The sequence below is a fragment of the Eublepharis macularius genome, chromosome 3 (assembly GCF_028583425.1).
Source record: "Eublepharis macularius isolate TG4126 chromosome 3, MPM_Emac_v1.0, whole genome shotgun sequence".
NCBI classification, from domain to species: domain Eukaryota; kingdom Metazoa; phylum Chordata; class Lepidosauria; order Squamata; family Eublepharidae; genus Eublepharis; species Eublepharis macularius.
Window position 1 is genome coordinate 49,913,937 of NC_072792.1, and position 27,297 is coordinate 49,941,233.

Here is a 27,297-nt window from a genome sequence, read left to right on the forward strand (position 1 = left end):
GACGGACTGCAGAGATACACTGTTCTGATGACATCTGGTTACATCAGCAACAGCAATTCATTGAACCTTTGCTTGGGTTGGGTGAACACTGGAATATTTCTGTAAAACATGGTGCGTGTGTTGCGATCTAATGCACTCTAGTTAATACAGCCCTGATACCTCATTTCTTTGTTTCTTCCTTTCCACCAACCAAAGGATGCACACCATTCAAATTACTAACAATGCAACAATAAATACCATTTGCATGGACCTACCACTGATTTCAACTGCTTTAAACTTGTATATGTCTTTACACTTGTGTATGTGTTTACCTTATGGTATTGTATTGAAATGTACTTACTTGATCCTGATTGTATTAACCTCATACTGTGTAACCCGCCTTGAGTGTCAGTGAGAAAGACGGACTATAAATGACATAAATAAATTAGAAGATGTAAGAGCTGTTGATATCAACGGCACTTCCTCATAGTTTAGGATTTGGTATATGAAGCACCTGCAGAACGCCTTTCCTTTACGCAACAGTGCTTTTATTTTTTAGAAGATTCACTGCAACTATCAACATATTCCTTCTGAATACAACGCCACCCTATGCAGTTACTGCGGTCACAATAGACTTTATGGTCTGCTGCCATTTCTCTTTCACGCACGACTGTTTTAGGGTAAAAGGATTCCAGAAGCACCAAGCCGGCGTAGGGCCGTGAATGTCACACTCAATGCGCCTCGGGCTCCGGCTGCAGTCTGCACAGGCACGCCTCGCTGCCCGAGGAGGAAGGGGAGGCGGAAAAGGCTCCCTCGACAGCCGCCCTGCCTCGCCTCGCCTCTCCCCGGTGGATTTCCCGCCTGCCCTTTCCCTGCCCGGCCTCCCTTCCCCTCCCTCCGCCAGTTACCAGGAGGAGCCTGGCAGCGAATGGCGCCTGCCTTGTGACCGGAAGGGCCGGGGAGCCGCCCCCGGAGGAAGCCTCGGCTGCGCTGGCTCGCAACGGTGGCGGGAGAGCGGCGGAGACGGCCGGGCCTGAAGCGAGCCGGACCGGTCGGCCTTGCCTGGACCGAGGCGCTGGCTGATGAGCGGGTGAGTGTGGAGGGTGGGGCGGCAGCGTCCCTCTCCCCCTTCTCCTCCACCCCTGCCAGCCTAGGCCCCGGCTGTCCTCCCTCCGTGCCCCTGCCAAGGGGCAGCAGTCCGATGTTCTGCCCACCTCGGGGTGGGCGTGGCGGCGTGGCTTCGCCGGGGCTGGGGATGCCCAGCCCGGCTCGACTGGGGCTGCTGTGGAGAGGCAGCCATGTCAGGCCCCCTTCTCTGAGAAGAGCGGGGTGTGGGGGGCTTGGAACGGGAAGAAGGGTGGAGGGCTCGCCTGTGTGTGGAGCAGCCGCAGCCTCCTTCTGAGGAGGCGGGGAGGGGTTACCTGTCAGCGAGGCCTGTGCCATGTCCTCCATTAAGACCGACCAAGAGGACACAGAGTCATGGGCTAAATTCCAGATTTTGGGAGAGGAGGAAAAATAGCGTTTGTGTGGATGTGGTGGAGAAGCTTATATGATACGGTGTGGTAATCTATGTTTTGGGATATATATCTCCATCTCCTTTGAATATATTGCGCTATAGCAATCATGTAACTGGAGGATTTGAATCCAATGGCACTTCAGAGACCAACGAGATTTTCAGGGTATAACGGGGTATAAACTTTCGAGTTTAGATACATAACTGGATCTGTCTGGGTGGACAGGAGAATATAGTCACAGATGGTCACTATAGTGCAATGATAGAGCAGTATCCAAATAGTCTGTGGGTGCCTGGGATATACAGGATGTTCATGTGCTCCTCTATAGAAAACTAGAAAGCACAGTTTTAACCTAGCTCTCTCTGAGAAACCTACAGTGCACTGTATTGAAAGCCTTTTTAAGCCCACAGGATTTAGGTTTGCATTGCTCCTTTTTTATCATAGAGGGTGTGTGTATGTATGAATGAGCTTTCATTTATGAGGGTACTTAGAACTGTGTATCTGAAATTCATGTTTACTAATCCAGTTTTGAGACAGAAAGCCAGGGTAGTGATGTCTCTGTCTATAAAATAAAATAGTCACAACTTGCCTTTCTTACCATAAAAGAAGGTCCATGGCATCTATTAAGACGCAAGATGAGTAAATCTGGGTACAGCTCCCCAGAAACATTTAATAGCATTATAGGTGAATAGCATCTTCTCAGACTAAAGTAACAAAAAATATAAGAACAATTATAGTGCAGTTCTAAGCAGAGTTACTCTGGTCTAAGCCCATTGATTTCAGTGGGCTTAGACTGGAGTAACTGTTTAGGATTGCACTATCAGTCTTCTTGGAATACCGTTCTAATTTCAAAGGGGCTGCTGGAGAAAGAAAAACCTAATCTTGTTGAGACAAAAATGCAAACATTGGAAATGCTGTTAATACACCACCTTTGGAAATTTGAGTTGTCCCTAAAACTTCATAGTACTTTGAGTGTCATAGTCTTACACCTTGATTCAACATGTACTTAGGTTCTGTCCTGTGTTATGTTGCTGAATCTTTATAATGGTTCCTGTTGTTGTGAAGAAGTTGTGTAACCTAAAAAGAATAAGACTGTGTGCAGTTTCATTGTGGACAGAGAAAATTCAGTTGACTTAACAAACAGATGTGTTATGTTTTGCAATTTTTGATTAAACTACTTTGTTACTGGTGTGAGTGTTGTAATACTTAGTTGTTGTGGCTTCATGTTGCTGGCACTGTTCTTATTTAAGACTGGGTAGTGCTTTATTCTATTGGATAACAGAATAAAGGAAAGCATAATCAAGATCATATAAGTTACTCTTAGATATCTAATTTTGAAGTCATTTTAGAAAAATATTTTGCAAACATAAAAACGTTTGATACGTTGAAATTTTAAAAATGCAAATGCCTGGACCTTATTAAACTTCATTTACAAGTATATACAATTGTAGATATGGTACAGCAAGTTTCTGTACTCTAAGGTACCTTATTTATTGTTAGTTAGGAAAACGGCGAAAGAATAAGAGTTGGAAACAGAAAACAGAAACACTCAACACTATAGTAAACAAAAGTAGTATTATGTAGATTTGCAGTCAACTTTACATGTAATCAGCATTACCGAAGGAAAGACCTTCAACGTGTATTTATAGTGAGATTTGTGGTATTCATCACATGGATAATTTTGTCATGTGTCTTACTAATAGCTCAGTGAAACAGGGCTACCCACCTACATGGCACCACATATTCAGGGATTTTACAAGTTTAAAGAGAGAGCTTGGTCTGTGTAAAAATAAAAACAGTCCAACCAGGGCTGAGCATGTTCATTGAACTCTAGGACCACAGAGTGTTGAGAGCATTTGAGTGTTAGTTGAGGAAGGGGAAGGAAGGGAAGGGTGATTTTGGGATTTTTGAGTCCCTAAGAACTTATAGTATACTTGAGTGGGGAAGTTAGTTAGTAATGGCAGGTATCTCCTGACCCTGATTTACCCCCTGTAAACTTTCTATTTTATGGGTTTAGTTAACTAGGATCGGAGGACTTATCACTCACCCAAGAACTTTTTCAGCTGAGAAGGGGATAGAGCCTCTAAGAATCTATAATATCCTGGAACAGGTGGTGAAATTAGGATTTAGGTTGCATGCATCATCTTAATTCTCCTCCCCCCTGCCATTCCTCTCTAAGATGTGGGGAAAGGAAAAAATACCCCACGCTGCAGTTGTACTATTAAACATTTTCCTGATCCACCCACAGAGCTACAGGGCAGTTGTGCCATAGAGCTAGACTTCTACGTTCAGGTGAACAGGAAGCTGTTCCTCTAGTTCTAGGATCTGGTGCTGTGATGATAGGAAGGAACATTTTCTGATCATTTCATGCATATTCAGACATTTCTTGTGGACTTCCCCATTTGTTTTCCATAATATGGAAATTGATGACTGAGTGCTTATAGGTAGGACTGAGCATGCTTATTGCCTTCAAAGGAATCGTGAATATTCCGAGCTATTGAGCATCAGTAGAAATGGAGGTGGGTTTGGAAAAGAAAATTAGCCTATCCAGTACCTTAATAACAGATCATTGAGCAGGAGATTTGGGTGGGTGAATGGGTTGGTGAGGGGGATTTACCTAGACATACATGCTTAGCTCACAAAGGCTGTAGTAGTTTGCAGCTGTCTTATCTATGACTGAATATGATCACAATTTGGAAATTTCATCAATATGCCAGCACTTTATGCTGCTAAAGCTATGAAATAAGTTTAGATTAGGTAAAAAGGTCAGTAATGCATATATTTCTGTTTTATCCAAAATATGCATAATTTTCCAGGGAGGGGAGAATTTTTATGGCTTCAAAATTTCTGGTAACTTGCATTTATAATAAAAAATATCATGCATTTATGTGGCATGTTTCAAATGCTTAAAGTGTTTCATAAACATGATTAAAGTAATGCTTCCAATAGCCCCATAAGGTAGGTGGTTATTGTTATTTTTAATGTATTGCATGTCTGCTTTGACTGAAAAATAGTGGCTTGCTTAGAGCTCATGGCTGTGATATATGTAAATTGGGGGTGTTATGGATTGGGGAGTGGGTTCCTTCCTCTCCCTGATCCTGGGTAATTCAGTAGTGTGCCACCATCCCAGCCACAAACTAGGCTTTCCCCTTCCAGCTGCTGGGGAGAGCTGGTTAGCTAACTAGCATGTAAATGAGAACGGACACAACTTTTATCATAACCAAGGAAGGTTTACTACAGCAAACTACAAAAAGAGAAAGAGGACTCAAGTAAGGGAAAATAGGGTTGTCACCTGGGGTTTTGTAACTGTTTAAAATAAAAGAAGTATAGTTGTTCCTAATTAATTTACACAGTCAGAGTTACCACAATATATTTTATTCATCTCCTGTTTGAGATGGGCAGTCCAATGTCTAGGAAGGGGGAGAAGGCCTACCATCCATGACCATCTGTACTCTATCCTAGGAAACTGGAGCCAGCTAAATGGCTGTTTGCTCTTTTTGTACTCCCCCCCACACACACACACACACAAGGGGAAAAGGAGTCCCCTCCTCTGAAACCAGCCTCTTCCCTAGGTCTTCATGGCTAGGTGGCCCTCTGGTCATGCATCTCAGGTAGGACTTGTCTCACGGGTCTCTGGTTTTTATGACAGAGGCAGAAGGCTAAAACAACACACAATACATTTATCCCAAGTGTGTGACTTTTTTTCAGCATCTGGTGAGAGGTGCGGAGGGAAAGCACATGGCCATTCAGTTGCCCCCTTCACTCCCTGCCTCTCCAGCTTGATTATAGAAAGGCAAATTAGAGGTCAGTTTTGATATTTAAAAGGCTCAGGGCCTGATTCTCACAGGGGGCTTCTTGGATCACACTACCAGCTGAAACACTATATCAGCTCTCCATGTATATTTATTATGTCTGATTGAAGTAAGCACACACACGTTATGTTTTGGTGTGGAGTGGACAGCTGTTCAGGAGTGTGTGTGACATATATATATGCATATTGGCTTGGAGTGTGCAAGAAGTGTGACTTTGTTGCTTCTTCCCTTCTGCTGCAGCCCACAGTATCTTCCGATGTTCTGCCCCTGGGCTGTGGGACAACCAGGAACAGCATTTTGGGGTGCCTTTTGTGCTACAGCAGGAGGGGGGAAGAAAAAATGTCACCCTCTGTGGATGGAAATCTTCTCCCCACAGAAATGGTCTGATGGATTCAAGCCAATGTAAGTAAGGATAACACAGATTGTGTATTGTGGCATAACTCTTTAAAGAAATACTGAATGCAACATACACATTCAAACAATCTAGACAGTTGCTGGAAATTAATTTAGAACATGTGGTTTAAGGATACATATACTCTTTGGCAGTAAGGCTATATATAACTGTAGTAAATAAAAAAAATTGCAAGCTTACATAGAAGCAACAAAGTCTCATTGAAATCAATCATATGTTGAATTTTTCCAAGTAAGAGTTGGTGTTACGTATGCAAGTAATAAGTAAAACACCAGATGTTGGCCTGCGTCTTAGGGGTTTTTTTTAGCTGCTGAGATTTATCTGTTCAGACTGTACAGCCATCATTGACTCACTCAGGTGGTGTTACTCCAACAAGTACTTGAACCAGAAAAGTTTATTTACTTACTTCATTTATAGTCTGCCTTTTTTCTCTGAGATGTAAGGAGCATTGCAAAATTAAAAGCAGTGCAATAAAACTACCCATTTTTTCAGTCATTAGAACGGCAACCCTGTTCCTTTTATTAAAGATGCTCTCCATTTTACACATTCTTTCGGTTATTAAAAGTGGGAGTCTTCCTAAGAACGCTCAGGTATGGACCGTAGTTGTATATTGAACAAATTTGAATTTAGTTGGTTTGAGTCATAAGTGCAACGCATGTGTGGCGATACATTTCAGATTATTCATTCACAATTTACAGGCATAAGTAATCTCTCTCTCTCTCTCTCTCTCTCTCTCTCTCTCTCTCTCTCTCTCTCTCTCTCTCTCTCTCTCTCTCTCTCTCTCTCTCTCTGCGTTTCTACTGAGAGGTAACTAGTGGTGTTGATCACACCAATGTGACAGTGAAGGAAATATATTTCAGATGCTCTCTCTTCTTCATTACACCCACTATAGAAGTGTTACAAACATTAAACAAGGAGACTGAACTCTTTAAGTTTCTTGAATCAAATCAGAGACTTTGAGATTCAGTTTGGGAACCCGGATCCAGACCCCCCGATAAATTTGGGTAAATCGGAGAAACATGGCTTCAGCCTCTGGCCGGCTCCTTCCTGGCCTTCTTTCACGTTTTTTCCCAAGAGGGGAGTGGGAGGAGGGAGGCAGAGGGAGGAGAGACGGGCTTTGGTTTGGATGGAATTCTCTGTTTTGACATGATTTTCTGGTTTGATGTTGGTCCCCTTGATTCACTTTGGTTCTGGGGAGATTCTATCCATTCCCTTGCTTCAGTGTGGTTCTGTTGGGCTTCCTAATGCATGTAGGAGTGTGCCTTTGGCCACTGGCAGCCTTGTCCCTGGGTGTTTTGGACTGAGAGCCTGCTTGGAAATGCTTTCCCCATAGGAAACAACGGAGAGTGGCTGGAGGGCTCCTTCTTCCGGGGCCCATAGAACTGGGTCCGGAGTCCAATTTTCCTGACTTTAGAGGACAGTTAGGCTCTCTGCAAAATTGTTGGAATTTGCTTGAAAAGTGATTCCCCCCCCCCAGCCCTCCACATAGTCCCCCAGATAGTTTTCCCCATAGAGGATAATGGCTGAATAAATCTGGGATTCTCTGATCTTTCTTAACTGGATCAGAGAATCTTTCCTGGATTTCAGGAATCCTGGAGGTTTTTTTGTGGGACGGTGCACACCCCTAGTTGGAACCACATGTTGCATATTGCACTGTTTTCTCCTAGACAGGAAAATTCAGGAAGTGAAGGATTATAATAGTCCAGTAGATAACAGCCTGGATCCAGTTTGTGAGAGTAGCTTTAGATGATAATGAAATACCTGCTAGCACTTCAGTATTAGAACACTCATCTACTAAAGTGCAGAAATCTGTGCAAAGTCTCTCTTTCTCTTTGTTTTAATGCACCCTTCTCATGTTTTTTATGATCTGATTAAACCACTGTGACTTTTATATCCATATTATTTTTTCCAGTAAACTGCTAAATAGTTATGGGGAGTAATCCTGACCAGATCTACTCAGAAGTAAGTGTCATGTTGTTCAGGAAAGTGCCTTTAAGATTGAAGCCATAATATGTAATTAATTTGTGCACATACTAGATGAAAACAGGAAAGCATTTGCTATAGTTAGCAAGTCATAAGGCTGCTGCTTATATGGATGACATGTTATTCTGGGCAAAAAGTTCAGACCAATATGTACGTATGTATGAAAGGGGAATGTGGTGCAATTTGATCACTCTGGTGTTTGGAGACTGCAAAAAGCTCCGTTGTTATAAGGTATAGTTTGCAATTCATTGATGGCTCAGAATAGCAGCAGCAATATGTTTATCATGCACAGGCAATATCTAGCAGCAGCTCAAGAGCAATAAAGTGCAACATGCATTGGGACCCCTTATGAACTTCTGCTTTTTTGTTTTTGGGAAATGTTAGTGAACGGAAGGCCTGGACTGATTCATTTTAAATGTCATTTTTGTTACTGTGTGGCTGAGAGTAAAGATGTTCCTTCTCTCTTTTTACTTAGCAGACCATCTGGAAAGCGCAATGAGTGTCAAGGCCTTCAAACTGGTCCCTGCTGTTGAGCGGGAGATGCTAATGGGTGAGAAAACTCGTATCAATATTGAATGCATCGAATGCTGCGGAAAGAACCTTTACATCGGAACCAATGATGGTTCTATTTATCACTTCCTCTTGGAAGAAAGAAATTCTCCATCCGAAAAAACAAGTTTTTCTGTTACCAAGCAGCTACATAAATACTTGAGTGTGAGGAAGGCTGTGGGTGAGTTGAAAGCCGCTTCTGCGCTGAACAGACTCCTGGTGCTTTGCGACAGTACCATAACACTAGTGAACATGATGAACCTCGAACCCATCCCCACAGGGGCTCGAATCAAGGGAGCTGTGACGTTCACATTGAATGAGAACCCTGTAAATGGGGACCCGTTCTGTGTTGAGGTGTGTATCGTGTCAGTCAAACGGAGGACCATCCAGCTGTTCTTGGTATACGAGGACAGAGTCCAGATTGTGAAGGAGGTTTTTACTCAGGAGCAGCCCTGTGCTGTGGCTGTGGACGGCCACTACTTGTGTCTTGCCCTCACCACCCAGTACATTATATTGAATTACAATACTGGAGCCTCCCAAGATCTGTTTCCTTACTCTAGTGAAGAGAGACGACCAATTGTGAAAAGAATAGGCAGAGAAGAATTCCTGTTGGCTGGACCCGGTGGATTAGGTGAGGCTGAATGTGCATTGCATTGCATTTGAAGGGATCTTTTTGGCCTCATCTGTCTTTGGCAGTGGTGGGGGGAGGCACGTTTCTTCATGACTGATCAAAGCTTTTTTCAGTCAGATTGGGTCCTTTGTGCAAAAGTCTACGAAGCAAAGCATGACATCTCACCTCCACATAATGGATAAGCAGAACAAACGTTTCTGTTAAATATGTCAAGGGCAATGCTTTGTACGTTGGATCAGAATGCTAGTCATACTCCATCTCATGAGTAGTTGACTGAAGGAGGACTTGGCGTAATTTGAATGCTGCTATGACTTGGTTGACTCTAGAGCTAAAGTTGTGAAAAGAGATATATGCCTGGGCGTTTCTGCTACGAGAGAAAATCCTTGACCTTGATACTCTAGGCTGGCTTTATTGAAATGACCCTGGGGTGTATGTGGGACAGACTGCTTGAAATTCCTCACTTGTGTGGAGTTGAAGCTTACTTGATAATTCAGGCCTTCAGCAGCCGCCTGTTTCTGGCCTGCAGTATGTCTCTACTTGTTCACAGGTTGTAGAAATAAAGCTGTCTCTATCAGCAATGCCATTCATAAACATTTATAAAAAATTCTGGGTGGAAAATTAGATTCTTTGTTGAACTTTACTTATACTCTCTGGATGTTTGGTTTGTAAGATTAAATACATGTAAGGTCTTCAGTTGCCCCTGAAAAAAGAGCAATGACACATTGAGTAAACAGGCCAGTTACTGAGGTGAGAGTCCACTGTTGTCCTCCTACTTTGTATTAGGAAACTGAACCTGCTGTTTTTATGGTGAGCATCAGAAGCTGAGAACAAACAAGGAAAGGCCATTGTGGTCTTGCTAATGATCTTCCAGAGTTATTGAATTGGCTGCTACCAGAAATGGAACAGTAAATTAATTTATAAGTTACTTATCAGATCGTTTACAGTATATGTGGCTTTGATTAAGGTAGTCATAAGAAACTTGTAGCATGTTTCTGAGCTGCTGTGCAGCTTCATTTTTTCCTGTTCTTTACCTTCATTTTACTGATTATGATGTTGGCATCTGCTATTTATTTGCCCCAGAATATAATTAGCAAATTAAAATGTTGCCTTCATTTAATGACTTGACAAGCGAAGAGAATCATATTTGGGTTTGAAGAATCTACCATTTTTCAAGCTGAATGCATAGATGATATTTTCCACACATTAGTTGGGAAGACAAAGGACTTTAAATGTGGTTTGTTTGTTCGTTTTTACTTCCTTTTCAGGACTACCACATAGCTGGCTTCAGAGTGAAATTGGATAGAGCTTTCCTTCCATTGGTTAGAACAGGCAATGAAAGCACAGAACATGTCTTTTATTGGTTATTCCTGTATGGCCATGCATCTTAAACTTTTTGAAGAGTAATCTTCTTCTAAATTTACTGTACTTTTCAGAATCCACTTGCAAAGTCCTCCCTCCTGGTCTTGCAAGTCACCTGCAATAGAATCTCCACCCATTTTTGGGTCCTGATCCACAGTTTGAGAGCACTTTTGTTTGATACTGATGGTCTGTCCTCTATTGTGTGTGTCAGTAACCAGAAAGGCTCAGTTTTTTGGGGGGGAAAATCTTTTCATTCTAACAATAAGAGGGTTTTTATTAAATTGCTAGGTGTTTTAGACATAAGAGAAATCATTCCCCCTTTTCATCCTGCACTGAATCTCTGTAATATACAATCTGATCCATTTGATAATTTGACAGCCAGGTAGGTAATCAGCTAGCTATTCGATAACAACGTTCTCATTCATTATTCATGTTTAAAAAATTGCAGGTATGTTTGCAACTGTTGATGGCATTTCTCAGCGTGCTCCTGTCCACTGGTCGGAAAATGTGATTGGGGCTGCCCTCTGCTTTCCATATGTAGTTGCTCTGGATGAGGAGTTCATTACAGTTCATAGCATGCTGGACCAGCAGCAAAAGCAGACTCTGGCCTTTAAGGATGGTCACATCCTGCAAGACTTTGAAGGTATGATCAAGTTAGCCTTGGGCTGTGGCATAGGGAGAACACCTCAGTCTTAGTTTGATTTTAATCTGGAAATGCTAATGAAAATAGAGACTTACTTCTATGCTGTTTTTTTTTTAAATTCACACTTGAATGATTCATGTTATATTCTATAGCAGCTGCTAATCTGGGTGGACGCAGGACACCTACTATAAGAATCTCACTGCCTGAGTTTTTTACTGTGTATTTTCGGGACAGTCATAAGAGAACTCACAGTAAAATAGTAATTATGAGGTCTTGCAAATTTACATCGCAATAACTATTATGTAATGTGTAGTTTACGGAATTTGGCAGATGGTTTTATGTACTTGGAATGGGGGCAGGATGAGGAATCCTGTACCGTACTGTATATTGTAAGGGCAGGAGGCCCTATCTTCCATTGGAAAAAACACGCACAATTTTTAAATCACATTTTGTTGCCATCCTGATTTATGGTAAAGCACAGTTGATTAGGGCACTCTCAGATAAAAATTATTATTATTTTAAATTTTAATCCCTGATTGATTTTCTGTGTGAGACAAGAAAAAATGAACTGATGATTTGTGGATTCGATTTCTAAGAAGATAAATCTGGGAAAACTAAATAGAAGGGGGGCATTATTGAAAAGGTAAATTTTGGAGATATAATGTTTGTAAAGATATAAGTGTTGTAGAGAAAATGGAAAATGACTTCTTGTACATGTATTACTTTTCTGTTTTTTTCTTTAATTTTTGTCCTTTTTCTCTCTCTTCTTCATTTCTTTTTCTTTTCTTTCTCCTTTCTCTTACTTTTTTATTGGGATTTTAAACTTACCAATAAGATTAAAAGTAAGGATAGCAGAAATTTGAAAACAAGCAGAAATCTGATACAAAGCTGCAAAAAAGACTGAAAAAAGCGCAAGAAGACAGTTAAACAATGTGGAACTTTCCAGTAGGAGAATACTTACAGCAACAGACAGTACACAGTAGTATACCTATCCCTTTACCAATAAATCTCTCTGAACCATTTCTTTACAGCAAAGCTCTATTACCTGTGTAAGAAGACCTTCCTGAATAATTAAGTTTTGCACAGTTTGTAGAAAGCCAGGAGAGTGGGAGCTTTCCTGACCTCTTCAGACAGACCAGTCCATAAGTTGGGAGGGGCACTACAGAGAATGCACATGTATAGACAGCTCTTGATTTTACCCAGCCTGCAGAAGCTGCTGTGTGGAGCATAGAGGGAGAGGAGATCTTGCAGATAGGAAGGAACAAGGCCATGAAGGGCTTTGTATGTGATAGCCAGATGGACGGCCAGTGGAGTGACTGCAGAATGGGAGTGCTCCATCTAGCACATGCTCCATCTAGTGTTCTGCACCAACTGGAGTCTCCAACTTTACTTTGAGGGGAGACCTATGTAGAGTGCATTACATCAAGTCTCAGTGTTACCGTGCCATGGATCCAAGTGACTGGATTGGCTGTGTCAATGTAGGGGGCCATCTTTCAGACTAGACTGAGTTTATAGAAAGCATTTTTAGAGCTGTGTTACCTTTTCTAGCAGCAGTGCTGGATCCAGTATAACCCTCTCGGCTCTTAACCGAGTCTGCAAGGGTCAACTGAACCCCACTGATAGTGGGCAGCACAGTGTCCTTCAATTTCTCCACCTTCCCAGCTAGCATCACTTCTGTCTTGTCTGGGTTCAGTTTCAGTTTGTTTGCTTTCAGCTGACTACTGCTATCAGGCAGTGATTTAAAACTTCTACTGCATCACCAAGGGATTTGGAGAGAGAGAGCTGAGTGTCATCTGCATATTGATAACATTCAATTCCATAACTATGAATGAGTTCTCCTAAAGTCCTTACATAAAGTTGAATAACATGGGAGATAGGATTGTGCCCTCTGGAGCCCTGTAAGATAATTCTCACACTGAATATAGCTGGTCTTCACCAGCAGCAACCCTTTGATTCTGTGAGGAATGAGTTACACCAATCCAAAGCACATCCTCTTCTATTTCCTTCTGCCTACAAATGCCACAACAGGATGGCATGATCTACTGTGACAAAGGCTGCAGATATCTCTAGGAGGAGCAACAAAGAAGCATGGCCTTTGACTACATTCAGGTGGAAGTCATCCACTAAAACCACCAAAGCCATAGCCCAGCCTGAAAGCAAACTGAAAAGGGTCCAGAGCAGCACAGGAGTTATCCAAGGCGACTGTAGTTGGTCTGCTGTTGCTGTCTCAATCACTTTGCCTAGAAAGGGCAGATTAGAGATAATTAGCCACCTCATTTTTGTCTAGGGTTTTTTTTTTCAGTAGTGAGTGGATCACTGCTTCTTTGAGTGGTTGGGGAAGGCACCTTGACTTAGTGACTGATTTTTGATAGATATCAGGGGTTCATTTGTGCAGTATTTACATGATTTTAGCAGCCAATGTGGGCAAGGGTCCAGAGTACAAATAGTGGCCTTCGCAGATGACAGGTTCCTGTCAATATCCATCACTGTAACTGAGTCGAAACAGTCCATAAGTAGACCAAATTGAATTTGCAGTGATATATTTTACACTTGAAAATGTTCTTCAATTTAGGCATCTCAATAACTTTTATATTTTAATTTATTTAGCACTTCTCTGTTTTGGTATGAAATGTAAATTGGCATGTTTCTTTTTTTAATAATCTAGGCAAAGTTATTGTGGCGACCAGTAAAGGGGTATACATCTTGGTGCCGCTACCATTGGAAAGACAGATTCAGGATCTTTTGGCCAGCCACAGAGTCGAAGAAGCTCTGGTGTTAGCAAAGGGTGCTCGAAGAAATATTCCAAAAGAAAAATTTCAGGTCTGTCAAGTATTTTTAAATATATAAAACTGGCAGAGTAGAAAGCAAGCTGTGAAGGTGTAAAGATCTTATTGGAGATGCCTCTGAGAATCAGAGCCCGGAAATGTTGGTAATACAAAAGAGATCCTGTTCATAGTGTGGCTAGCAGGATGCATTCCAATGAGTCAGCTGATGAGCTGAGACTGGAGAGTGCAGTTAAGGAAAGAGACTGGAGAAACTTGAGAGAGGTGAGCAACTAAGAGCCAGTGATGTAGAGCGGTTAGAGTATCAGACTAGGATCTGGGAAACCCAGGTTCAAGTTCCCACTCTGCTATGGAAGCTTGCTTGGTAACATTGGGCTAGTCACACACTCGCTGCCTACCCTACCTCTCAAGGTTGTTGTAGGGATTAAATGGAGGAGAGGAGAACAATATGAGCAGCTTTGGGTCCCCATTTGGAAGAAACGCTGGGCATAAATTAAGTAAATAAGTATAAAAAATAAACCCTGAGCTGTGCTTCCTTCAAATAGTGCATAGTGATGCCACTTAGGTGAGAAACAAAGAATGGAAGCTCCTGTCATCTAATGCTGATCTGAATGTTACTGCCTGGAAGTCAGTCCCAGTGATTTTCAACAAGCCTTGCTTAGAAGACAGTAATCACGCAAGTTCAAGAGAAGATGATAATGAATATTTATCGATTGTTCAGTGTGCTTCGTGCCTGTAAAGTTCTGTCACATCACAGCCGATTTTTATGGCAGCTGCTCCTGGGGTTTAAGGCAAGAGGCAAGAGGTAAACCGAGGTGGTTTGCCATTGACTGCATTCATATAGCGACCCTGGTCTTCCTTGGAGGTCTTCCATCCAAGTACTATCAGAGCCGACCCTGCTTAGCTTCTAAGATCTGAACAGGTGGGCCATCCATGTCATGCTATATCATAATCCTGCAAAATAAGCTTATGTCTCTGTCCCCTCTCCCCCACAGAGGTTTTTCTATGGTTTAGGGCTAACCTGCACAGTTTTTCTCCAGACTTCCTTACATCCTTGCTTTCCATTTGTATTTTTTCCTTTGGTTTTCCCATTGTTTCTTCTCAGATCAAATGGCAAAAAAGGACATGAGAAAAAACCCAGAGAAAAATTGCTGTAGGTTAGTACCCAAACAGCAAGAAAACTTCTGTATGAACAGACCTTCAGTTGTACATGCAAGGCTTAGTGTAGGGCCTGAGCTCACAGAGTGGGTTTGTGGTTGAAGGGCAGCTACTTGGGGGCTTTCAGGCTAGAGATTCGCTCTGCGACCCCATGCTAAATTCAAGCTATCATGTATATTCCTTTAGTATTCCTCCAAAAAGTCTCCTGATCAACAGTTCTTGATTAAGCCGTTCAACTTGTTAAATGCTTTGTACTCCTCTGTCTTTCCTGAACTTTTTAATACCACAGTGCAGTTCTGGAAATCCTTCAGGTGCGGTTTTGAACAATTCTGTGTTAATTTTTTCATTCTTGTATAGAAGCAACAGTCTAGGAAATGTAACTGAATCTGATGTTCTGCTTGTATAGAAATTCTTTTGTTTTTGATGTTAACTTTCTCATTAGCTACTGCCTGATCCTATTCAGAGACAAATCCAATTCAGTCTAATGAGATATACTTCCTGGTAAGGCTGTTCAGGATTGTAGCATATAACTTCTTCACAGGCTGTACTGCCCTCATGTGGAAACAACCAATTCTTCCTATAAGAATTTATAAATGGAAACACTGGACTGGAGCAGGCCGAGGCTCTGAAATATACCTCTCCTCAAATTTAAAGATATTTTACATATGTCCACTGTGAAGTCAATTTCTATTTATTGGATTAAAATTATGAGTATGATGGTAGATTTGCTAATAGTTTTGTCTAAAAATGGTTTATGTTGCTCTGGTCAACCTTTTGGAGTTAAACTTGCTCGTGTGGATTCTCTTTAGAATACTTGGCTAGACTTGAATGTTTAGCATGAAGAACAGACTTTAAAAGGAGAACATGTTTATTCATTAGGATCTGTTTCTCCCGACTGAAGTAAAAACAGTAGCATACACGCTGCCTAAGTATAAGCATGGATTGGAGAATTATTTGATAGTTGTTTGAAACATTTGTTTAATAGTAGTACTCATTTGAGCAGTTCAGCCATTTCCTTCTTCAGTGTTGGATAGGAATGATCTTCGTTCACCTTACCAGTCTAAAGATTTTGTGGACGATGCAGTCCATTATCTGAGTATCCCATGAATGGAAAGGTTAGATTTAGATTTCTCTATTCCTTTTTGAAAGGTTATAAAATTAAAAAGGTTGATCCAGCAGAAATCAGCAAGGCTTCTGGCAAATAAAGATATTACTATGGCTGCATAGGCTCTGGCTGTTACAAGAGCCCAATGAAACTGTGTTGATAAGAATATTGTCTCTACAAAGAAAATTGGAATATAAGTGATATAAAAATAAGTCTGGATGCCTGTTTTGAATTTTTTCTGCCCTCCAGCTCAACAAATTAAGTTAGTTTTAATTATAATTGCTTAGAAAAGGTGTGTGTGTTTGTGTTATGTACAATCAAGTCACCTTCGATCTCTGGCAGCTCTATGAATGAAATTCCAACAAAACATCCTGTAATTAACAGACTTGTTCAAATCTTGCGAACTAGAGGACGTGACTTCCTTTATTGCGTCAAGCCATCTCATGCTGGATCTTCCTCTTTTCCTACTGCCTTTCACTTTTCTCAGCATTATTGACTTTTCCAGAGGGTCTTGTCTTCTCGTAATGTGACCAAAGTACGTAAAGAATCTTATTGTGGAAATGATGATAAAATGACTGCACTAAACCTAGCCTAGATATCTCTTGATGTTTCCATTCAGTTTTGTTCTTCTCAGAGTCTATGCAAATCTTTGTGTAGGGAGAGGCAGCATAATATAGGGATTGGGTGTCAGAGTGATCTGGGAAAACTGGGTCCAGATCCCCACTCTGCCATAAAACTCCCTGGGCAACCTTGGGTGAGTTGTACGTTCTCATCCTAGGTAGTTGTGAGAGTAAAACGGGAAAGGAAGAACAAGCAGCTCCTTGGTGGAAGGGCAGAACAAAAGTATACCAGATACTAACTTTCTCTTTTTAGAACTGTGTATTTTTTCCTCTGCTCACGACCTGAGTTCGATCCCGGCAGAAGCCAGGTTCAGGTAGCCAGCTCAAGGTTGACTCAGTCTTCCATCCTTCCGAGGTTGGTAAAATGAGTACCCAGTTTCCTGGGGGTAAAGTGTAGATGACTGGGGAAGGGCAATGGCAAACCACCCCATAACAGAAGTCTGCCAAGAAAACATTGTGATGCGACGTCCCCTCATGGGTCAGTAATGACTCAGTGCTTGCACAGGGGACTACCTTTACCTTTTTATTTTTTCCTTAATTAATGCTCTCTATGCATTCCTAAATTTTATGCATAGTCTTGAAATGGGTGGTGCTGAGACCTCGGGAGTTGGGAAGTGGAGATAGAAAAGCAGATCACTAAAGGTTCTGTTTAAATTCGTCAAATGAAGACATCCAGACAAAAATTATAAAGATTACACTACTGTGAATCCACAATGCATCTTGGCTCAGAGCACTTGTAAATTGAGTTTAGCTTCCAAGTAAATTCTGTTTCATGGATGACAAGCTTTTGGAAGGGATTTCTGTGTAGAGATAACTTGCATACCAGCAGTGTTTATGTATCATAGTTTTTACATTTTGCAGTGTGTATGTGCAAAGAAACCATGACCAATTTACTGCTTTCCATCACATGCATATGCTGCAAAATACAGGTGTGCACCTGTTTTAGACATGCAGGGCATTTGCTGCTTCATGTATGGAATTTCTTTCTCTGTAGGTTTGAAGCTGTGATCCTGGATATGCTTCTGTAAATTGCTTGAGACACCTGTAGCAATTTTCATTGCAGGCATACTTCTATACTTTTGTAGCTTACGACAGACTGAATGGAGGCTGCTGGGCAGATCGGCTTTGCAGTGTCAACTAGGTCTTTTATCATCTTCCAGCTCTTTGATTCTGCACGCTGTATAAAGCAATACAGGCGGAGAGTAAATTAAAAGCTGGATTGAAACTAATTAGCTATTGAACTGAAGTGCATTCCATGCATGAAGACTGTAATACATGGTTGCTTCTTCATGTAAACATGCCTGCCTTCTTATTTTCCTTTGCAGGTAATGTACAAGCGAATCCTGCAACAAGCAGGCTTTATACAGTTTGCACAGCTTCAGTTCCTAGAAGCGAAAGAACTTTTCAGGTAATCCTTAACTGGTGATGGTGAGCTCCTTTTGACCTGATTTAGAATCAGCTCAGTTTTGGAAGCTTCTTCAGCAAACATTCAGAAAAAAAGCGTTCGTTTTCTGCGCATTCTTTCCCAGCTCCCAGTGCATACAAACTGCTGGTGCCCAGCACTATAATTCCCTATGATACAGTGTGCACAACTGATACAGTGTGCACAATTAAAATTGCAGTAGGCCTGGATGCCATAACTTTATGGCTTATACATTTTCCTCAGTGTCCATGCATTACAATATATGTTGAATAAATTAACATTCCCAGTTTTAAAAAGTGTGTATTTAGAGATTAACATTAAAAACCTCAGCACATGTGCCTTTTAAGAAGCTGGTGTTGGGTGCCTGATCTTTGAACATTTGACATTCAACACGGCATAAAAACTTTCAGAGCAAATAATGTGCTGTTGAATTGTAAACACAGCACCATGAGATGAACATATTCATATTCTGCACCAGGGAGTTACAAACTTCAGCACTGCCTCTGAACATAAGTTGTGATTGTTGTGTGCACATACAGAATCCATTGTGCAAAGGCTCAGTAGCCTCTAGTCCGTATTTCTTTTGCATCCCTTTTCTTGCCAGTCATGGACCCTACATCATCTGGTTCACATTATACTACTCTTGGATTTCACATCACTCCTTTTACATGGCCACATAGGCATACACTCGTACAAACACAAAGAGGCACTTGAAAATGTTTAAAATACTTTTGAAAAATCAAGTACAACAGAAAAAACACTGTCTTGTGTGAGAATCATCTCGTTCTGTTTGAACTGCAGTGGGCTTTTCCAGTTTTTGATTCATAATGGTACTACTACCTGTTATGGAAACTCCCAGTGAATTTCCTGTTTTGTTCTCCTTGATTAAGTTATGTCTTATTCTTTGAGATCCATACATGGCATGGTAATTGATTATCCTGGCAGAAGTGGTTTCTCAAATTTTACTTGTATTGTAACATTTCTTATGATAAAGTTTTGTTTTAAGTTCAATTAGGACAGTGATAGAGTTGCCCAGTTATTTTATAGCCTGCATAAAATTTTGTGTGTGTGTGTGTGTGTGTGTGTGTGTGTGTGTGTGGTGTGCGCCTCTTGTATACTTTTTCTTTCTCTTTGCTTCATTTAGTTTGACACTGTAATTGCAGAAGCGGCCAGCTCGATGTCCGGGAGCTGATCTCTCTCTATCCCTTCCTGTTGCCTGCCTCCTCTTCCTTCATGCGGTCCCATCCTCCTCTCCATGAATATGCCGACTTAAACCAGCTGACCCAAGGGGACCACGAGAAGATGGCCAAATGCAAACGGTTTCTTATGAGCTACTTGAATGAAGTGCGCAGCACTGATGTTGCAAACGGCTACAAGGAAGATGTTGATACGGCTTTATTGAAACTTTATGCAGAAGCCAATCATGAGAGCCTTCTAGACTTGCTGGTCTCGGAGAATTTCTGTCTTCTCACAGATAGTGCTGCTTGGCTTGAAAAGCACAAAAAGTAAGTGTGTTGCCTGCGTTAATGATCCTTACTTTTTGGGGGAATCTCCTAGTGTTTTGTGACTTGCCCCAGCCCCAGTGGTAGCTGTTCTATAGTTGTCCAATCCTCTTGTGACACACATCTTGGCAGCCATTTTTAGTGGTGCCAACTACATGTTCTAAAATGTCAAAAGTGCCTACTGGATCAACAAGATTAGAGATCCCTGGCCTTCACCTGGTTGGATCAAGCCAACTTTTCTGCTGGTGAAAAAAGGAGGAGGGATCACTTTGATCACATTAAAAGACTATATTGAGGATTGTGGAACCTGCATGGACAAAAACCATGTGGGACAGGAGCTGTAGTAAAGATAAGAATTGGGCAAGACAAAGTGAAAAAACGGGCTGGACCCAACCTTTTATAAATTTCCTACCCTTAGAGCCTCACTGAAAGCTAGTGTGGTGTAGTGGTTAGAGTGTCAGTCTAGGAGCTGGAAATCCCCACTCTGTCATAGAAGCTTGTGGAGTAATCTTGGGCCAGCCACACACACACACACAGCCTAAAACCTAGCTCATAGGATTGTTGGGAGTATAAAATGGAGGAGAGGAGAACTATAGAAGGCACTTTGGATCCCTGTTGGGGGAAAAGGTGGGATTTAAATGAAGTAAATAAATAATTTTTGTGTGTGTTGATAAATTCTAAATAGTAATTCTCAGCATTTGCTGTTTCATGTCACTTTTTGTACAGGTATTTTGCACTTGGACTTCTATATCATTCAAATGGTCAAGATGCTGCGGCACTGCAGGTGAGACTGAAGCCATGCCTCTCATAACTCAAAGCATGGTGTTATTGTCTTCCGACCCACACACAAAACACTCTTAGCTGTTGCTTCAGTTCCAGATGTGTCCACTGGAATTAGCCATGTGCTTGTTTTTAAAGTCCATAATACTCGATAAACATAGTTGCTTAAGCTAAAACACACGGCTGTTTCTGTCCAGGTAAGGTGGATAAGCTAATCGAAATGAATGGAATCAGTCCTCTTTTTATGTTCTTCCCCTTGGTCAGTTTTAAAACTTCCTTGATCTTTCGGCATATAGATACCCAAACGCATCAGTTTAGCTCAGCCATGCTACTTGCATGCTACTTGACCCTGCCAGCCCTCTGATTTGTGTCTCTCCTTGTGTTGGTCATTGTCTGTCCTATCTTTATATTTTCATTCATGTTTATGGTATGGTAGGAGAACCAGGCCTGGGGCATGAAGTTTTTCTGTGTTCCTCTTCGTTCTGCAGTGTAATAGTTTCCTTTTTACATACCTCCTTTAAACTGCAGGAGGCTCCAGTTATGCTATCCTGTTGTATGGATTTAAAACAGTAGTAGCTTGGGGCCCTCAACACCCTTGAATTCAGCTTTGTAGCCAGGAATTGAGAGTGGTCTTTCTAAGTCAGTATGTAACAGCAGACATTTACATTCTGATAACAATAAGTGCTCAAGTGCTTGTCTCCAATTCTTTGCATTCGCTGATCCTGATAACAAAAACTGAATAGAATACATCCTGTATGTTTTTCCTCCTACCTCTGTAGTTAAAATACCTTAAAAAGGAGAGTGCCTTTCCTTCCTCCCCATCACCTGTACACGCTTTCCTTCTTGGTACAGGTAAGCCCGCTTGATTCTGGCTTACTGAAGCCACACGTAACAAGCGACGGTTGTTCAGCCTGGTTTCAAGAGGGTCTCCTGTATATATATTTGGTTGGCCTTTTTGTTGGAGAGATCTAAGACCAAGTGACTTAGAAAGGATGTAACTCTGCTAAGGATTGCAGCATAAACCTGAATATAGAATATTTGGCGACTGTTTCACTAAATATAGAAATGCCTTATATTGAATGACATTTCTTTGCAGTTTCCAACTTGTCCTGTGGATTGGAACAAAACTTCCTCATGAACGTTCTTGCAGGTTGCAAAGAGGTTGGGGGAAGCTACTCTCCCCCACATGCATTCCAAGAAGAGTTGGGATACGCACATGAATGGCCTAAATGTTGGAATACTATTCCATTTTAATTTTTATCACATCTGTTGTATGCTTCAGTTCAAGTCTAACCGACTAAAGCTGTTTGGAGACAATGGTCCATGTAGCCCTCAGTGAGAGTGGAGCTAGGCATTATGTTCAGCAGGGGAGCTGTCAAAACTGACAGCCCTCCCTACATTTAGGCACACTAGCTAAAAACTCTGAGCAGAGAAACTTGCGCTTTTAGGATGGCACAACTTGAGTCAGTGTCTTTAAACATTGGGTCCCACCTATTGAACATATCTGGTTCTCCACCAAGAGTTCTGTTGTCGATGGAAGGGAAGTAACTCCCTTCAGCACAGCAACTGGCAAACCCTTTCCGTTGGCTTTTACTGAGTCTGTGAAGGTTGGGTAAACTTAGGTTGACTGACGTATTTGATGAAAAACAGTATTACACACCTGCTTTAAAGTATGTGAATTGTCAAAGAGTGATACTGATACTTTTTCTTCTTCTCTCCTTCAGTTATGGATAAAAATTGTCAATGGAGATGTTCAGGATTCTACACGCACGGACCTCTATGAGTACATAGTGGATTTCCTTACTTCTTGCTCAGACCATGAACTGGTCTGGAAGTATGCCGAATGGTTGTTACAGCGAAATGAGGAGGTTTGTAACCGGATTCTTGAGAAATGGTTTGGAAACTGCTGTTGCTTGGATACTTGGTCCTGCACCATCTTGCTCTTCTCTTATTTCTTAAATGTTTCAGTCCATTCATACACAGCTCTAGCATCTTGTTGTCAGGACAGAAGTGAGGTAATACTACCAGTTGTGGAATCATGAATAGTCAGTAGATTGTCCACCAGATGGTAGGGACATTTGTGGAGAGGTTGTCCCAAAAAGGAGCTATAGACTCCACTTCCAGTAATTAGTGTTGAATTAAAAAGAGACTGTGGTTCAAATCTTCATTCGTGCAGCTCACAAAATGGCCTTTGGGCAATCTCTTTCGGTGTAATTTCAGAGTTGTTGAGAGAGTAAAGATGGAAATCCATGTATACTGTCTTGAGCTCCTTGGTGACAAGGTGGGGTAAAAATGTAATGGATAATCCCTTCAGCAAATTGAGAAATATGAGACAAAAAGTGCTAACTGGGCACCATCAGCTTGTGTATGTGATGTTTGTCACTTACACAGATATGATCTTTAATTCCTGAAATGTCTCGTTTCAGATTGGTGTACATGTTTTTACCAGAAGGCCGCAGGAAGAAGAACAGGAGAACAGCTTTAATCCAGATGATGTCATGAGCTGCCTTAACAAATACCCCAAATCACTAGTAAAATATTTAGAGTTTTTAGTTCTAGAAAGAAGAATACAGGTAATTTCTTTTTTCTTGGTGGTTTCTATAGAATACAAAAAGATGTTGTTGTGTGGAGCTTTCATACTGGTCTGATGTTTTACGTAGCTCAAAGGCCGGGTTGTTCTCTAGACTATGGAAGAAGCTTTGGCAAGCCTGGACATCTGTGGATAATGTGTCTTCCTCCTGTTAGTTCATTCAGACTTCCAGTACTCTGTTACTAAAGGGAGGAGGCTGGCAATAGTAAAGTTTTCAGGTAACGTTGTACATAGAAAGGAAACAAAAATGACATTTATAATTTATGTTATAACAGTATTTGCTTTTGGAGAAAGTAGCCCAGGCATAGCAAAATAGTCCATATCTTGTGCACATGTTCATTTTTTGTATTACTGTCTTTACTTTGGTTGCGAGTATTCTTTTTGTTGACATTCTTAGTGACATTGCCTTTGATGATTTGGAATTAATGGATTGCCTGTTTAATTCTGGCAGAAGGAAAAGTACCACACTCACCTAGCGGTGCTGTATCTAGAAAAAGTGCTACACCTGAAATCATTGGAGACAGAAAGGAGTGAAGAACTGGTTGATACACAGGCGAAGCTACAAAGTCTTCTGCGGAAATCTGACCTTTATAGAGCATACTTTATTTTAGGTAAGATAACCGAGTTTCACCTGCTCTGTACAGAAATGTACATGGATTTGCAGGCCATGTAGCAGTGGGATAATTTTAAATGGTTTGTATCAATGCTCTTTTCTGCTACATTTTCATTGATTCCCATTTTAAAATGATTAGTTCAGCATAGTGTACACAGCAGTTTCCTATATAATGTGGGCCCGGTGGCCACTACCAAACAATAATTAACATTTGCCTGAATCCCACAGTCCTTTGACTTCTTACTGAAATAGAAGGGTAATAGAAATTAGGTATCCTACATGATATGTTTTGGGGTCAAACATAGATCTGCATCCTACTGCACAGAGGTGACTGCAATCTCATTCTGTCACCTGAAAACTTTTCTAGGTACAGTTTTTCTACAGCTCCTTGTGACCTATAGCACATTATAGAGAGATGCAACTGGGAGGAGGGAATCAGCAAATACTTTGCCAGTATATGCACGGAAGTGTTTTTTTCTTATGTTGTGGGCTATTTGAGTTCTGCTTGTTGTATTTCTTTGTCTAACAAAACACCCAGAATTCTACATGCAGCTTACAAACTGCCAAGAAGGGGAAAAACTTTATCACAATTAACCTTTTCAGTTAGCTGTTAGTTTCTGGTTGTTCTTTTATTTATGATGGCTGGCTTACGGGAAGAGTTTAAAGTTCTTCTTCTTTGCATTGACCAGAACTTTGCTTAAAATCTGTTTCCATTTGGCAGATAAAATCAGTGGCTCAGATCTTCATATGGAGTGTGCAATATTGTATGGGAAACTGGAAGAGCACGACAAAGCTTTACATATCCTTGTCCATGTATTGAAGGACTTTGCTGCTGCCGAGGACTATTGTGTGTGGAATTCTGAAAACAAAGGCATTCCTTACCGACGGAAGCTGTTCCATATGCTGCTTATGGCATATCTAAATTCCAGCTCAGCCGAACGTGAACTGGTCATGGCAGCTGTGGATCTCCTAAACAGTCATGCGGCTGATTTTGATGCTGCCCTTGTTTTGCAGCTTCTCCCTGATAGCTGGTCAGTGCAGCTTCTCTCCTCATTTTTGACTGGAGCAATGAGGGAAAGTATCCATGCTCAGAGAATGTCTCAGATTGCACTAGGGCTAGCAAAAACCGAGAACTTAATTTACAAGCACGAGAAGGTGAGCATACCAGTTTTTCCATTGCATGAACATGCTGCGATGATCTCTTAATAGTCTCCATGACCTTTTGGTGCCCTGATGGAAGGACCATGTTCCAGTTTTCTGTGGCTCATATGCAAGTGATAAGCTGTTCGATGGCAGTTTCTGTTCTTCTGCTGTATATTAAGTATGCAAAAGGCAGTGAACACCACAACCCAGTGGTTCATGAAGTGAGACAGTTTAACTTGGTCGGTTAGCACCTTGCTTGGTATATTACATAGTCTACAGATTAGCTACAAAACTGCAAAAACTAGGATGTGGGGCAGAGTTTTAGTATCCAGTTGTTGGCTTGCCTCCATAGCATGGAAAGAGGATGAATCGTGCAACCCTTTTTGCTGCTTGTTGCATGTTGTATGCGGAGTAGGTCTGAGATTAAGACTGCAGAAGAAATCTTCAAAAACACGGAACAGAGATCTTGGGTAGACAGATATTAGAACACAGGACTTCTGTGCCATGCACAGCTGCTGATGCACTCCCTTGTCCACTGACAGTTACTTTAAAAAAAAAACTTTTAATGCCTACTTATCCCCATCACTTAGGTCCTTGTCCCAAATCCTATCTTGCTGATCTATTATTGCTCTACTTTTGGTCAAAAACAAGCATGTGATTTGAATATACGTACTCTCTTTCTCTGCAACACTAACTACTTTAGTAACAAGTATATATAAAGTAAACGTACCTGTTTACCGATTTTCTGTAACTAAAGTTTGCCAGAAGAATCTGGTTTTCTATCGCATTGGTTATAAAATGGCCATGCTCCAAATGAATGGAGTTTTGCACTGTGAATAGGAAAACCAGAAATTGATATCTTAGCCATGCTGGAAAGACCAAACATATACATGGCACAGGAAAACATGCCACAACCCACCCACCCCTGGTGCTCTTCTGTCAAATGTCTTATTGTTCAGGAAGTTACCAGAAGGCCTTGAGGCGGGGCATTTGTGTGTGAACATGGTGCTGATCTGTACATACAGATGTTGATGCAATTGATGTGATTGTTTGCAGAAATGTTGGGAAGAATTTCTGGGTTTGGACCAGAGTATGCGATAAACAGATCATATGGATAAATTACCATGTATTACCATCTGTTGACCAAGGGCTTATCACAACTATGTTACGCTAGACTGTATAGTACACTCCCTCTCATGGCTCATCTCAAGAATCTGCAGAATTGTTTGGGAAGAGTATTCCAGTGCGTTTGTGTGCCCCTTCCCTCTGTCTCAAGGTGTCGCAGGGGAAAGATGATGATTATTCAGTTTTGGCCAAGGGAAGATACTCCCCCAGACTACAGTACACCAAGAATAATGATGGACTTGGCAAAAAGTCTACCAGGCCAAACGCCTGTGATGGCGCATGTGTCAATTGGCAATGATATTTTTGTTTTTTCTCCTGCTTTATAGGTAAAACTAAAAGGACACACCACTGTTCTTTCAGACAGAAAACTTTGCCAGGTGTGCCAGACTCCCTTCTGTGAGCCTGCTTTTGTCAGGTATCCAAATGGCAGTGTGGTCCACACTCATTGTGCGGCGAACAGACTTGTGACTTCAAACACAAACCACCACTTCTCCAGCTCCAGCGGAAGGACATGAAATGAACTTCGAAGGGTGCCAGAGGGCTGGAGTGGTTGCTCGGTGTGGGAAACGAGGGAGAATCAGATGGATAAAAAGAACAAATGGAAGAGAAGAAATTGCCCTGGGGAATAACAGGAAGAGTCAGTGTGAAACATGGCCATTTAACCTGCTGATCCTTTTAATGAATGTAGATGGCGCAACAGAAATGACAAATCTGTTTCTATCAAGTAATAAGCAAGTACAGTAAAGATGTTAGGGAGGGGGAGGGAGACAAAATACCTTTTTAAAATTAGAACTTGCACTGAATTTGGTGATCAGCTGGCCTTGGGAGAAGAGGGGCTGATGAAGAAAGCTGATTTTGGGAGAGGTTCTGTCTCTTGAATAAATGGCATGAAACAGCACTTTCTTGAGAGTAGAGCAGACATGCAGTATGGTTCTACGTTTTGCCTACCGGGCAGCATCACAAATTTATTCTGTGCTCTTCATACTGTTGAGATTTTATGCACTTTGAGCCTCTGTACTCCATTTTTCTTTGCCATTTATTACAAACCATATGAAAGCACTGGCTTCTGGGTAATTCCTGCTCATTTTGGAAGTTAAAGGGAAACAGGACAGTGGCAGCACCATTGGGAGATGATGAGCCCCACCACTTCGTTCTGACACTAACAACAGGAAAGCCACCTGAATTCAGAGTCCTGTTATATGGAACCATAAACCATTGGTGGGAGGGGGGATGGGTTGAAGGATGATGCTTTAATAAATGTAATGATTTATTTATTATCATACAGATGTTCTGTAAATACAGTTGAATGAAATGTTTTTATATCTCAGAAGTTCTCAAGAGCAAAAATATGTAACCAGTGATTCCAGGTGTAGCTTTTGGTGTAGGTTTTTACACCTGACAACACAATTCATGATTTCCTGCAAGGGAAAAAATGGTGCCTCTGATTTGCTTTTCAGGAGTGCACCTTGGTTCATATAAAGGGGGTAATGGTGCTGTAAAGACATCAATAGTTGCATCCTGAATTGCTGATAAGCTTGATAATACTTAATAAATGCTCTATGAATTCTGAAGC

The 27,297-nt window shown here is 41.4% G+C and overlaps 1 protein-coding gene across 7 annotated transcripts; it reads left to right on the forward strand.

Annotated features, from left to right (window-relative positions):
• The first annotated feature begins 949 nt into the window (after window positions 1-949).
• TGFBRAP1 (transforming growth factor beta receptor associated protein 1) lies at window positions 950-27,287 on the forward strand. 7 transcript variants are annotated; one of them, XM_054974207.1, is made up of 14 exons: window positions 3,938-4,012; window positions 5,546-5,707; window positions 7,630-7,679; window positions 8,176-8,880; window positions 10,688-10,882; window positions 13,548-13,702; window positions 17,874-17,956; window positions 19,135-19,476; window positions 20,200-20,257; window positions 21,978-22,121; window positions 22,680-22,826; window positions 23,295-23,454; window positions 24,178-24,611; window positions 26,051-27,287. In XM_054974207.1, exons 4-14 carry the CDS (start codon window positions 8,196-8,198, stop codon window positions 26,237-26,239), a joined length of 2,592 nt encoding a protein of 863 aa, XP_054830182.1. In that variant the 5' UTR covers window positions 3,938-4,012; window positions 5,546-5,707; window positions 7,630-7,679; window positions 8,176-8,195; the 3' UTR covers window positions 26,240-27,287. The 7 variants fall into 7 exon arrangements, with proteins under 7 accessions (XP_054830179.1, XP_054830184.1, XP_054830181.1 ...); XM_054974204.1 differs by lacking the exons at window positions 3,938-4,012; window positions 5,546-5,707 and adding an exon at window positions 950-1,069; XM_054974209.1 differs by lacking the exons at window positions 3,938-4,012; window positions 5,546-5,707 and adding an exon at window positions 950-1,069 and having other exon boundaries at window positions 8,176-8,430.
• Window positions 27,288-27,297: the final 10 nt, after the last annotated feature.

Bases quoted from the DNA above. Each gene is read 5' to 3' on its own strand.
- TGFBRAP1 (XM_054974204.1), top strand. From the start codon at position 8,196: ATGAGTGTCAAGGCCTTCAAACTGGTCCCTGCTGTTGAGCGGGAGATG. The intron at 8,881-10,687 runs GTGAGGCTGAAT...AAAAAATTGCAG, and splicing joins GGCTGGACCCGGTGGATTAG to GTATGTTTGCAACTGTTGAT. The intron at 10,883-13,547 runs GTATGATCAAGT...TTAATAATCTAG, and splicing joins CATCCTGCAAGACTTTGAAG to GCAAAGTTATTGTGGCGACC.